The sequence below is a fragment of the Corylus avellana genome, chromosome 3 (assembly GCF_965113065.1).
Source record: "Corylus avellana chromosome 3, dhCorAvel1.hap1.2, whole genome shotgun sequence".
NCBI lineage: Eukaryota > Viridiplantae > Streptophyta > Magnoliopsida > Fagales > Betulaceae > Corylus > Corylus avellana.
Window position 1 is genome coordinate 8,684,628 of NC_142492.1, and position 14,621 is coordinate 8,699,248.

A 14,621-nucleotide genomic window follows, 5' to 3' on the forward strand; every position below is an offset into this window, starting at 1 on the left:
GCTTCTTCTTGATTTACATATTTTTTGTTCTTCGTTTGGAGAGAGAGATGGGAGAGGAGAGGAGAGAGAGAAATGTGTAGAACATGGATGAAGTTTGAGACACCGGTTGAAGAAAGATGGGAGTTTTGATGTTTTGGATGGCCTAGCTGTGATGTGAGAGGCGAGAGAATCGATTTTTTTTTTTTTAGATAACCAGAAGGATATCTACAGTTTACTGTAGCGATTCTAATATTTATGGCTCATTTAGGGAGTATGCTGTGAGAGACTTTTTATGATTTTTTTTACATTTTCTCTAAACTTAAGAAAGGGAACCATATATAAGAGAGCTGTTGTGAATGCTCTAAGTACTCGATAATCCGAAGACTGTTGACCAGTTAATAATATTAGGAGTAATTTCACTGAAAACTCCTGAACTTCTACCCGATTTGATAAACCCTCCCAAGCTTCAAAATCTCTCAATTTAGTCATTTGAACTTTCTATTGCAATTAATTTGGATTCCTTCATCAGATTTTAAATGTTAAATGACATTTATACCCCTGAATTTTTTATAAAATTTCAACTTTACCCTTAATTCCAAAACATTTTTTTATTTAAAAAAAGAAAAAATCAAGGATATTTGTTTTTTCTTTTTGGGTATTTCTAACGACTAAATTTGACAGAGGGATTCAAATTGAGAGCAATTAAAAGTTCGGGAGATTAAATTAAGAGATTTTGAAGTTTAGGAGGGAGTTTGTTAAATTGAGTAGAAGTTCAGGGGTCTTCAATAAAATTACCCCATAATATTATAATAAAGTAAAGCAACGTATCTTATAATATGATACAAATGACATGTGTCTCAATTATAACTGAAATTGAATTCAAGCCGGATCGTCATATTAGTTGTGCGGGGATGCACATTTGGGTGAGTAATTAGGTTAAAAATCACACTTTTATCATCACTATCTCATCCTGCTCACACTACCATGCCAATCAATTTTTATTTTTACTTTCTTCTTTAACAATGACTTATCTATCGACTTGATTTCCACCTGCACGTCACCAAAATAAATAATAGTAAAATATAAGTATAATTTCTAACGTTGCCAGTTAGAAAAATTATGGAGGGTTTTGGACCCCTACCATGTGAAATAGAGATGTAACTGTTACTTTGGGCCGATGATTGTCCCCTACCATTTAATCAGTGTCTTTGTGTGGGGAGGATGATGGGACGTGTGCAAATTATTTGGGCCTGTTGTGTTCTATGGCAATGCCACACTTCCATCTAAAAATCTAAACATGTGGTGAATATGACTGTAACTTTTGAGCTATGATTGTCCCCCACTGTTTCATCAGTGTCTTTTGTGTTGGACTATATCATGGCATTTGTTTTCAAAGGATTTGAGCATAATTGATTGCAATATATCTTCTATAATTAGATTTGACTCTATTCAAAATTTAATTTGATTTAATTTCCCCCAATCACATTTGTATTATTTTCATTGACCAGACTAATGTCTAATGATTTTTCTTCATTATATCAAAGCCACCGACCAATGTTAATGTTCGATCCAAATGCTCACGTGAACTTCCTTCTTCTTTGTTTGGACATTCCTCGATTGCGATACTTCTGTTGTTTCAATTTCAAGTTGGCCCACCACATATTATTGGTGGGTACTGTGTTTAGTATAGTACTTTTTTCTCATGTTCGTCCCTCTTCTTTCGAGAGCTTCTTCTATGGGATTATAGCACAAACTTTCACTTTTGTGCACTCCAATGAGTGATAAACCACTTTTGCTTAGTATAACTTAAGAAAAGAAAGCAAACACACTAGATTACATCTATATATGTGAGGTAAATTTTTTTTAATTTTAGTAGATTTGGATATGATTTGGTGCGTTTATTTTCTTTTTTTAAGTTACACTAAGCTGAGGTGTTAATCTTTTATTAAATGGCACAAAAGGATAAGTTTGTGTCGCAACACCATAAAAGTTATTCTCTATTCTTCTCAAAGTTCAGATTTTTGAAAATTATGGAGAAACGAGTTCCGGACTTTGCTTTAGATTCATGACTCATAATTGGTCTCATTTCGGCCTTTATTAGTTCTCATTTTAACCCACAATTAGCTTTATTTCGACTTTCTTTTCTTTTTTTTTCTTTTTTTTGGCCTATTATTGCTAAAGGCTCATCTCCGACCAACGGCTATTATCAACCCTGAATAGCAATCTCATGTGAATGCTTGTAAGAGAGTTTGTCCGAACTTTAGTTGCTTAAACACGTGTCTAAATAATCCGGACACGTGTCGGAACAACATGTATTGGTGCTTCAATCTTTGATTGGAGTGAAGAGATAAGAAAAGTAGGTCTGTTTTTAGCAAGTCAAAAGGGACGTGGGAGCAAGAAAGCCACATCCCACTTAGAAAAGGGCAGAGCACGGCAGGGCCAGAAGCCACAGATCGAGAAGATCACGTGCAATGCTCCTTTCACTTTCCTCTGCTAACGACTTTATTATGGTGGAACCCATCAGAAGGAAGAACTTTTCTTATTAATATGTAAATTGACTTATAACTTGCTCTATGGGCGAAATTTTTTATTATAATTTAATTTTAAAATTTAAATATATTATTTTTTATTATAAGTTTAAAAGACATATAAAAATATATTTTACCTTCTTAAATAAAAAAGAATTAAATCTTTATTCTTATAAGTATATATGATTTAAAATGAATGATATAAAAAAAAGAAGAAGAAAAAATTAGCAAGAAGGATACATGGATTATAACGGGATTGAGATCCCTTAAAATTTTCTTTAAATTTGAAATTCTCCAATTCATAAATTTCAGCGGTTCATTTTATCTAAGCGTATAAAATAAGGAAAATGATCCTTTCCATTTCAAAATCCATCTATTTAATTAATTTAGTGCATTTTGAAGGATAGTATTGTCTAAAAATTTTAATGATGGTAATACATTAAATGCAATACCCTTCAAAATGCACTAAATTAAAAAAATTGAAGGGATTTTTATGACTTCATGTTTTTTTGGGTCAAAAAAATATCATAACCACTAACTAACGTCAATGTTGGATCCAAATGGTCATGTGCACGGATCCGGATCCTCTTCAATTGGGAAGAAATTGAAGATTCTCCAATTATTAGTCGTGATCTTTCATTTTAAATCTAATGGTCTACAAAATCATTTAAATCTCGATAAAACAAAAATCAGCGTTTAATGATTCGGTTATACAAAAACAGTTAACATTTTATAAATTATTAAATTTAAAATGATCAACTATAATTAATAATTTGAGAATCTTCAATTTCTTTCTAATCGGTGAGGATCTCAATCCTCATGTGCACTCCCTTTTTTTTACTTTTTCCGACATCCCAGGACCCACGATGGCAGCACCTCTGTTGTTTCAATTCCAATTGGTCCACCACATATAATGGATGCTGGTGAGTGGTGATTGACGATTTTTTATTTTTTATTTTTTTTATCCATGTGGTCCGGTTTTTGTTGGCCCAAATATATGACACTTGTGGTCTTGTATGATGACTTAGGCCCATTTCAGGCCTATAGTTGTTAGCCTTAATAGAAGTGGGTAGCACACTGTTTGCCTTTGTTGGCCCAATTTGTTTGGCCTTGGTGGTCTTGTTTGATGATCCAGACCCATTTAAGGCTTATAATTAGCCTTATTTCAGCCCTTTGTTGGCCCAAATTTTTTGGCTTTCGTGGTCCTTTTTTTATGATCGAGACCCATTTAAGCTTGATAATTGGTCTCATTTCAACCATTTGTGACTCTCATTTTGGCCCATAATTGACTTTACTTAGGCTTATTGTTGTTATAGGCCCATCTTCGATCATCATCCCTGCTATCAATTCCAGTCAGCACTACCAATTCCATTGAGATTTTGGCCTCCGCCACCGATTGTTACTGTCACCAGCTAAAAAAAAACCTTAGATTCTATAAATTTTCACCTTGAGTTTGATTTTAGATATTTTACTGTAATTGATTGAAATTTCCTATAATCAAATTTGAATAGATTTGATCTCCACCAACAATTTTAAAATATAATCATGTGGTGGAATAGAACTGTAACTTTGAGCTTATAACTGTCCACCACTTGATCAATTTCTTGTGTTGGGATGATTTTCACTGATCAATTGATTTTCACCGTCACATCATTTTAGTTGTATGCCAGTCGTATAACAGTCTATTAAATAACATTACTCTAATAAACTAGTATAATAACTAGTACAATATCCGTTCAGTTCACGAGTTAAATAATGAAAAAAAAAAAAAAAAAAAAAAAACATATTAATTTGAAAAGATATACATACAAAATGAGAAGTCAGATCCTAATTCATGAAAGTCTGTTTTAAAGCACAACGCAGAAAACACCAAAATTTCAAATTTCTGAAACCCTGACATTATAGAAGTCCCCCCCTCCCCTGCCCCCTGGAGCTACATAGCATCAGAATTTTGAAGATCCCCAAGTTAATGTCCACCTTAGCCACTAAGGACTTGCACTTTGACTAGCATACTTATAAGTTCTAATCAGAGATTTCAGAGAGTTGTCACTGGTGAGAAACATAACAGAGGGCATTGTTCCAGATAGGGTTCTGCAGAATCACAACTAGTCAGATTTAAGATCTTGGGTAGAAATATGGTATGAGCCTCCATTCTGCTCCCCACTGGTTTCCAACTCCCCATTCAACTGTGTTAGAATAAAAGAAAATCAAAAGAATTAGAAGGAACAAGTAAATACAAAACCCTAGGCTGAAGCTAACTAGTTAGTTCTTCACTTCAGCATAATAATCAAAATATAAAATGCAAGGCGATTCAACCTAGGGACAACTATTCAAAGCCCACAACCGGCCAAAAAGGGAACAGCCTTTGGTCTCAATTCCGGTGCGATTGCACCAAAAATTCTAGTTGAGTGTTTTTATCTATATCATTTGTAATTGGGTCTAAAGAGCAACTCTTATCAAAATCTCAAATGCCAGTAAAACTCACTTGATAAGCGGTATTATTCATCCGATGAGTTTTGTATTTGAGAGAAAAAAGAAGACTATGCCTTTGCCATATGAAATATTCCTGAAGTAGAAATTATACTCGTTCCTGAAGTTGATTTCTTTATAAAAGGAAGATATCAATGAACTTCTAACTTCTCATTGATTTATTGTTCTACCTAGAAGAATAACAGATATCTACATATCAAACCAACCTGAATAGAATTATGGGGAAACAAAGTCTAGAAAATTCCTTAAGTAACTCAAAATGTTGTCTTTATGCTCCAAAATAATGGAATTAATCACAAATGGTCAGACTAATTCATGAAACTTAAAAACATATACCAAACAAATGAGTCCAGAACTCCCATATGCTCAACAACAGATTTCAAACAAACAACGGAAAATGCCACAGTACAGAATTAGCATTAAGTACCACAGGCTTACCTTCTGAAAGAGCCTCTTCTGAAACCGATAGCCCTAATGAAAATAATTAAAGAAGTTATTGCAGAAACATCATACAAAGTGTACATAGCAAAAGTAAAACAAAGTTGTAATATTACCTTGTCAGTTCCATAAATGTAATCACAGTAGGTGAAAACTGAAGCAAAGTTGCTCTGGCTTTGTCCTCCGACATAATGATGGTAGTCATGATACTCAGCACCACCATAAAATGGAATATATTTTGTGGGACTCCAAGGGAAGTCATACCTGTATGGCAAAACATAAATTACAACATCTGGCTACTGGCCTCAATGGTAAAAAGTTCAATACAGAAGACAACAAGGATAAAGAGTGGCATTTGGAAATGAAACTGGACAGCTTTAATAAAGCTGATTAACACAAAATCCAAATAATGGAAGAAGCATCACCCCAAAACATACAAACCGATAATTGGCATGCCAGCTAAGAGACTGCCAAATTCCTGGAATATAATCATCTAAGTCACAAGTGCTACTAGGATATTCCTTCTTAGCCAAAGCCACCCAGGGCCTGATGTAATACTAGAAGACCAAAAGTGTTTATCTTTTAATACCTTGCCTGCAAAGCAGCAATTATCATCTTCATTGTCTAGCCATATCCTCACCATCTTGCGGTCAAATTGCATAGATTCTTTTCCATATAAGTTAGCATCTAAAACTTTCACTTTACTTAATACTTTTCTTTCCAACTCATCTCATTAGTCTAAAGTTCTTGCAAACAACAAATACCATACAATTTTTTTTTTTTTTTTTTTTTTTTGGGAGGGGGTGAGTAAATATACTTTAGCCACATCAATTACTACCTGCTTTCGAGTTGGCCCACAAACTAAAATAAAAAACCATGCTCCGTCTTGTTCTTATAGGAATAGTAGTTTTAGTGTTATAAGACTATCTATTAATAAAATTAACATAAATAAAACTAAAAAATAAAAGTCAAGGGGTGGTTCGGCCACCCAAAATGGAAAGAGGGACCCCCACACATTGTGGGGGTGGTTTGGTCACCTGTATGTACAGATTTTCTTCTTCTTCATCATCTTTGTTTTTTTAAAAGGGTAAGGTCATTTTTTTTTTTGGTATGTTTAATAATTATAAAAGGCAAATCTGGTTTTTCAATGGTCAAAGAGGAGTTTTTGGTCAAAGTGGAGGTATGGATGGAAAAGTGGCCATGCGTGTGATCACTTTTCCATCCATTCTAACAAACAATGCTGACGGAGGAGTGTTTTTTATACAAAATGGTAATTTGGTACATCCAAATGTCACACTTGTTAGTTCATGGGGCCAACTCGAAAATGGGTGGTAGTTCAGGGGGTTGAAGTATATTTACCCTTTTTTTTAAGGATTTGTTAAGATCATCAAGAATAAGATATCAACAAATGGCCGACCTAAAGTAAAACTGAACAAGTCATTCCACCAGCTGTTTTTCCATTAAGAATTTCTGTTTTCATAGTATCCTGGATGATGTTGGCATACCAAATGAGCTGTTTTTATTTTTCATCATAGATAACCCTGCAACCTATCTCATCCTGCCTAACTGCTCCACATGGCTTGCAGAGGAACCCACCTTCGACAGGAAAGTGACTTCTTGGGAATAAAACTCCCAGACACCTATAAAATGGTATATATATTTTTTTTCAATAGTCGCTAGACTGGAACCATTGTATAATAGGTAGAGCTGCAGATAAAGTTTCTGAACCCAATATATAATCGGCATCAGATTTGATACATCAAGCTCAAAAACCTTAATTCAAGGAAAAGGAAAACAAGTTTACAGTTATATTTAATAAATAAAATGGCCTTCACCTTTAATGCATTCCTCCCATCCTCTTACTCAACTCTAGCATGTTGGTACGTGGAAGTGTGCATAACTAAATTACTATGTTATTTTCATAATCATAACCAATACTATGTCCTTCCTCTCCCTCACTGTAATCAACTTGCACATCTTTATCTACTTTTCTTCCTGGCACCCAGTAAATTTTGTAAAGTCACTGCTGACTAGCAAGCACAATTGCTGCCTAAAAATGGGCTTAGAAAACAAATCCCCCCAAAAAAGAGATTATAATATGTCATGTGGTCCAAGAACAAGACATATGATCCAAAGAGACTATAAAAAAAAAAAAAAAAAATTGAATTTAAAAGGTAGTCAAACTTAAAGTTACTTAATATGCAAAGTGAGCCATATAGTATGAACTATCTCATGACAATAATTTCTTGAAACTCCAATCACTAATCAGTTGAGTGCACATTGCCAGAAGCTTTTACAAAGTTCAAAAAGCAAATCATAATCATCAATGATGCAGACATTAGATGGAATGCACAAGACATAAAATTATTATAAAAAATAAAATAAAAAAACGAAACCAAACACAATATATTTACGTTGCATATGTATGGCAACTGAACTAGAAATATTAAAGTGCACAATCACAATCATACTCACACCCATCCCCCTCCACTTTTGCATCTTTAAAAGTACATATTCAAAAAGAATCCAAAACAAAAACAGACTATGAAACATTGCCACTAATGTATAGGGAAATAACATTCCCTGACCTTGCAACATACTCGACAGAAATTTCCCAAGTTTCAGCATATACTCCTCATAGTTTATTATTTGCTAATGTATAAATAACTAGTTTTGCCAATTTGTTTCTGTTAAGAGTTTAACAGTGGGCCACTAATCAAACGCAAAATAGCAACAAGGAAAAGAATCCCCTTCTCACCAAGCAAAAAAAAAAAAAAAAGAAAGAAAAAGGCATCACAATGATTCTTTATTATTTTCTAATGTATAAATGATTAGTTTTTCCAATTTGTTTCTGCTAGAAATTAACAGTAGCTCACTACTCAAACTCAAAATAGCAACATGGAAAAGAATCCCTTCTCACCCCACCAAAAAAAAAAAAAAAACAACAAAAAGAAAAAGAAAAAGGCATCACACTGATCTAGTACCCACCAACAAAAAGGTAAGTCACTATTAAAGATCCTTGAAATCCGAAGTACTTTACATAAAATTCTATTAGTAAAGAGAAAAAAGAAAGAAATTCAAAAGTTGGCATCATTTCATCACAATCAACTACAGCAGTACAGTAAGCAGGTAAAGGTAGCATGCGTACCCGCTGTGAGTTTCTATCGCCTCAATCTGCCGTAAAGCAATCCACAACCAGAACGTGATCATGTGGCCAGGCACCATGGCTGGTCCGAGGAAAGAAGGAATCCCGAGGATCAAAATTTCAGCCCAATGCGCATATGGTGCTGCAAATCCAATTGGAGCTGTATATTCATGGTGAACTCGATGAATCTTCTCGTAACCCCATTTGTTATGTAGAAACCTGTGGATCCAATAATTCGTATAATCCTCTACCATGAAATACACTACCAACTGTGCAACAATTTCCCATCCTGAAGGCAATGGCAATCCCGTTCGAATCCCAATCATCTGTGAATAAGCAGAAAATTGCTTAAAATTCAATACCCAAAAAGTTATTCCAGTCAATGAGGGCCAGAAATACAAACATCTCCCCAAAATACAACACCCCATTATTTCATTCTCATTACAGACATCAAATAATTTGCAGTAATGACCTTCATACAATATCAGGATCAATGCCAAAAGATTGAATTACAGAAATCACGTTACAGTAGTCACAGAATTTGTCTTGCATTGAAATCCCACTAAAGTATTCAAAAATTCATAGGGAAAAAAAAAAAAAAAAAATCAACACACCCAAAATCACAAATTTCTTATTCTATTAAGCCCATGAGAACGAACATAAAACAAATTCCCCCAAAAATTCACCAATCCCACTATCACAAATCCAACAAATCAACACCCCAACTAATCCTTTACCAACCAAAACCCAATCCAAATCTCATCCCCAAAAACCCAAAACAATCACACAAAAACACAATACCTTAACAGAAGGATAAGAAACGAGCTGCAGCGGACCCACGATGAGAAAGAAGAGGCGCATGACGTCCTTGTAGCAGCGAAACATTTCGGGCAAAGTCAGCCTGGCCTTGGGCTGAATCTTGTGGCGGTCGAAGCCGACCATGCGCGCGATCTCCACGAAGACGAGAGGGAGAGGGATGACTGAGAAGACGAAGAAGAGAAAAAGAATGGTGTGGCAGTAGAGGAAGTAGTCGGACTTCCGGGCCGAGTAGGTGAACCAGAGGGTCTCCGAGTAGGTCAGGTTTCGGCCCAGCGCGGCCGAGGCCTCGTCGAGCGTCTGGTACGGCAGCATTCCCGCGGGAGTTGAGAGTGAGAGAGAGAGAGAGAGCGAGCGAGAGAGATGGACACGCTTTGGCCTTTTCTCTGTTTGATTGTCAACTTTTGGACCTGGTGAGAATGGTTGGTCATGAGCTGGCTGTCTCTTAAAATATGCGGGAATTTCAAATGAATATATTTTTTATTTATTTATTTTTATGACAAAGATGTTAGGATAAATTTGTTTTATATAGTTTATTAAACTGATATATATTTTTATTGTATGTTATCTTTATCTACATTTTTATCTTAAAGCATGTGATTTTTTTATTTTTTAGATGCAAATGCATGTGAGTTACATATTTTTGTTAATTGTGTTAAAAAAAAGCGAATCACATGTTTTAAAGACATATATTGTTAGACTAGTTTTTCTTATGCCAAACACCCATCAATGTGCGCCTAAAAATAATAAATATTCTGGAGGAGCCAACGAGAATAGTTAAAGAAAAATTAAGGCAAAATGATAAGTAAAAGAAACCGAGAGTAAAGGTATTTAGAAGAAACTAAAGTATCTTTTTACTTGGCATGTCTTCTCTATTTATAATGACGGTATCTCAACTGTTTATCGTTAATTGTTCCACAAATGACCATTCTCGAATTAGCTTCCCTTACGTTATCTTATTTTTCACCGTGCCCCTTGCTTTATATTTGAAAAATCATGTGGTGATTATGACAGTTGTTCAGGAGACGCGTAAGTGACGAGGAAGTTGATTTTGTATGCTAATGATTCGGTGAACTCGGGTAACTCGGGTTGATGAGAATAGTCAAAGAAAAATTGAGGCAAAATTATAAGGAAATGAAACCGAGTAAAGATATCTAGAATAGACGAAAGTATTTTTTTTTTTTCAGGCCTGTCTTCTCTATTTATAATGATGGTCTCTCAACTATTTATCGTTGATTGTTCCACAAATGATCATTCTCGGAGTGGCGTTCCCTATGTTCTCTTATTTTTCATTGTGCCCCTTCTTTTATATTTGAAAAATCTACTGGAAATTATGACATTGTTCAGGAGACTCGTAAGTGGCGAGGAAATGGATTTTGTATGCTTATGATTCGGTGAGCTCGGGTTGATGAGTTAATATGTTGGAGAGATGTCATTTTTTCATTATAATAGATGTTAATTTAATAGACTAAAAAATATCTAGATATTTTTTAGTAAGATATCTATAATAGACGAAAATATCTTTTGCTCAAGCATGTCTTGTCTATTTATAATAATAGTCTCTCAACTGTTTATCGCTGATTGTTTCACAAATGATCATTCTCGAAGTGGTTTTTCCTGTGTTCTTTTATTTTTCATTGTGCCCTTTGTTTTATATTTGAAAATTTTAGAGGTAATTATGACAGTTGTTCAAGAGACTCGTAAGTGGCGAGGAAGTGGATTTTGTATGCTGATTATTTGGTATACTCGGGTTGATGAGTTAATACGTTGGTGAGATGGCCTTTTCCATTATAATAGATATTAATTTAATAGACCAAAAAATAAAAAATTGTTTTAACGGCATCATTCAGAATCATGTAGAAAAAAAAGTTGTAGTAGTGGTAGCATATTGATAAATAAAATGAAAATAACAAATATCTTTCGTTTTATGTTTTATGTTTTATTTTTTATTTTTCTTTTCTTTCCTACCAAACAAAGCCTGGGAATTGTAGCACATAGATCTCCATATCAGTGACTGTGAGAAAGCACGTGGCATGCTTCTACAACCAAGTGGCAGAGAGATGTGAACCATTAATTAGAAAGTCACATTCATGATCTTTTATCCTTTTCCTTTTCCCGGATTTGATTGAAAATAATAATTATAAAAAAGAAATCCATGATCTTGTTCTCTTCTCCACGCCAACTTTGCATGTTATAAAAATAGATGGATGGGACAGACAAAGCAAAATCTCACTCATCTTTCTTAAAATAAAATTTATTTTTTGTCATTTTCACGTGGAATTTTTGTTTTGAGGGAAAAAGAAAAGAGAAAAATGAGGAGCTTTACTAAAAATTTTTGAACTTTTATTCAATTTGATAAATCTACTTTAAATTTTAGAATCTTTCAATTTAGTTCATTGAACTTTCAATTGCAATCAATTTAGACCAATTTGTCAGATTTTAAACATTCAATAACGTTTATATCCCTGATTTTTTTATAAAATTTCAACTTTACCCTTAATTTCAAAACATTTTTTTTTAATTTAAAAAAAAGAACGAAAATTAAGGATATTTTAGTCTTTTTTGGTATTTCTAACGGCTAAATTTGACGGAAGGGTTCAAATTGAGAGCAATTGAAAGTTCAAAAAACTAAATTGAAAGATTTTGAAGTTTATGAGATTTTTCAAATCGAGTGCAAATTCAGGAGTATTCAATAAAATTACTCCAAAGAAAAAGAAAGAATATGTAGAAGGTATGAAACTATTTAAACAAGTTTACACATATCTACTATTTTGACAATTGTTGCATGGAAGATGTTATTTTATAAAAGAATTTGCTATGATTATAACAAATTTTGATTGTATGAAACTAATGTTAACCCAATTATAAATTCAATCCTAAAATGTAAATAATCAATGGAAAATGTCATTTTTATTGTTAGAATTAGAATTTACAGATTTAAATAGTATATATGTTATCATGTTGTTTAAAATTTTTAAATAATGTGACATTATGTATACCGTTAAATGCAACAAAATAACATATTAATCATAAAATGGCTTATCAGAATATGTAATCCGCACTGTTGAGCATTTTTATAATCTACATGTTCTATGTAGGACTAACTTTCTAGAATATCACATGCATGATTCTATTTTAATAGGTAAACAACATTTTAAATTGGATGTGGCTCATCGCAAGTGATTCTAATTCCTAACCCCGAGTTTCAAAGTAGTTTTTTTTTTTGTTTTTTTTGATAAATATTTCTAAGTAATATTCTCTTATTATATTGGCATAAACTTTTTGAGATATATATATATATATATATAAAGAAGAAAAAAAAAAAAAAAAAAAAAAAAACTTCACAAAACTCCCATAAACTTCCATGCGTTTTGAAAATACCTTCTCAAAGTTCATAAACTCTCAATTAAGGATATCAAACTTTCAATTACTCAATTTTGTTAAATTTTTTTGTTAATTTTTGTCAAATTCTCAAAATACCTATTTTTACTATATATATAAAAAAAGATTGTAAAGATTCATGTGTTTATTTTTTTATTTTTTTTATAAAGAAACATCTTTGCAATTTTTATAATTAAAAATAGGAGTATATATTTTGGGTATTTTAACAAAAATTAACGAAAAATTTTAACAAAATTGGGTAATTAAAATAAATTAAAAGTTTAATATATTAGTTAAGAGTTTATAAACTTTTGAGAAAGTAGTTTTAATCGAATGAAAGTTCGAAAGGGTTTCTTGAGGTTTCTTGTTCACAAAAAATTACAATTCATTAAAGAAGAGAAATAAAGAAAAGAAAAGAAAAACCCTATTTGGAAAGTACAACAATGATCAAATCTATTTGACAACCAAAGTGACAATGTCTTTTCCACTGTATATGAGAAGATGGTGGTGATTATAAAAGCTCATGCTTATCCGAGGAAAAGAAAGAAAGGATTGTGAGAAGACAAATCTTGCTTTCACTTAATTAGCTTTCTCAGTCATTCCTAATCCTTACTTTTCTTGAAAGACAAATTTGAATAAATGTTTGAGACTGAGATGGGAAAAAGGGGAAAAAGAAAGAAGCATGCCTGCGTACGTTGCAACTCTTTCTTCATCATTTGTCCTCTCACGCTCGTACTATAAACATTGCACCTATTAAACCATCATTCTTTTTTCTCACACACTCTCTCTCAAGTTCTAAGATTATGAGCGTATTATACTACCAAGATTGATCAACAAAAGATGTCGTCTCATAAATTGCTACATGCATGTATCTTTCCTTTTAACATCTTATAATGGTGTTTATGTCATTGAAAATGTTTAAATGATGTCATCATATACTTTGTTAGATACTGTGAAAATTAAACTAGATTGTGAAATGGTTTCTCGCTATTTCAAGTGAAATAGAGAAAATCGATCTTGTTTCATGCATGTTGGAATATGGTGAATATGTTGACACATTATTTAAAAATTCAATGACGTAACATTGTATACATCATTAAATACAACAAAATAAAATTTTGACATTATCTCCATTTCACATGAAATAGAGATAATATGTGTCCTTATTTCAACTAGCAACTTCAAATTAATCGGCATTAATTAGATTTCAAGCGTCTATCTCTTAGCATTCTTGTCTATACGGCACATTCACATCCACTTGTATTCTATTATGAGACATATATCTCAGTTTAAGTTAAAATTAGATTTAATGGGATTGAGACATGTGTCCCTTGTAATAAGGTTTTGAAAGTTTTGGACCTTCGGCTGGTATAATTCCCCTAACCTGTAAGATGTTGGTACAATAAATCAGCATAGTACCCAAGCTTAATGTCCTTTTAAAATAAAAGACTTACTCAAGCGGTCCACAACATGACAATAATCAAAGGGATCTGAGACTATGCGTAAGATTATGCGCCACATGATAAACATTCACGCTTCATATTCAGGATCTTCTAACCTTAAAAGTTAGCACTTTCTCAAAAAATAAGCGGACATAAGTATTACGTCTCACCATTACATTTCTCTCTCTCTCTAAGACAAAATACTAACTTTAAGAACTGACGAATTTCGGTGACTTTTTTCTCTGTTTCGCAGAAACTCCATCAAAAGTAAGGTAGTGGAAAAAAAATTGGTCTAACATAGGCAAAATTATGAAAGTTGTAGCATCTTTACCTTTAGAGTAGAATAGTTTGACGAACAAAAGTGATAAAAGGCTACGTATATCAAAATGTAATCATTGTGGT

At 33.0% G+C, this 14,621-nt stretch overlaps 1 protein-coding gene across 1 annotated transcript; it reads right to left on the reverse strand.

The window, feature by feature from the left end:
- Positions 1-4,275: 4,275 nt before the first annotated feature.
- LOC132176364 (methylsterol monooxygenase 1-1) lies at positions 4,276-9,816 on the reverse strand. Its single transcript, XM_059588547.2, has 5 exons — positions 9,382-9,816; positions 8,584-8,906; positions 5,552-5,699; positions 5,436-5,468; positions 4,276-4,693 (listed from the first exon to the last, which is right to left on the reverse strand). The coding sequence occupies exons 1-5, from the start codon at positions 9,709-9,711 to the stop codon at positions 4,613-4,615; spliced, it is 915 nt and encodes a 304-aa protein (XP_059444530.1). The 5' UTR covers positions 9,712-9,816; the 3' UTR covers positions 4,276-4,612.
- Positions 9,817-14,621: the final 4,805 nt, after the last annotated feature.

Coding starts and splice junctions, on each gene's coding strand:
- LOC132176364 (XM_059588547.2), bottom strand. CDS start 9,711: ATGCTGCCGTACCAGACGCTCGACGAGGCCTCGGCCGCGCTGGGCCGA. Junction 5,700..8,583: donor GCGATAGAAACTCACAGCGG/GTACGCATGCTA, acceptor TTTGCCATACAG/GTATGACTTCCCTTGGAGTC. Junction 5,469..5,551: donor ACATTTATGGAACTGACAAG/GTAATATTACAA, acceptor TATTTTCATTAG/GGCTATCGGTTTCAGAAGAG.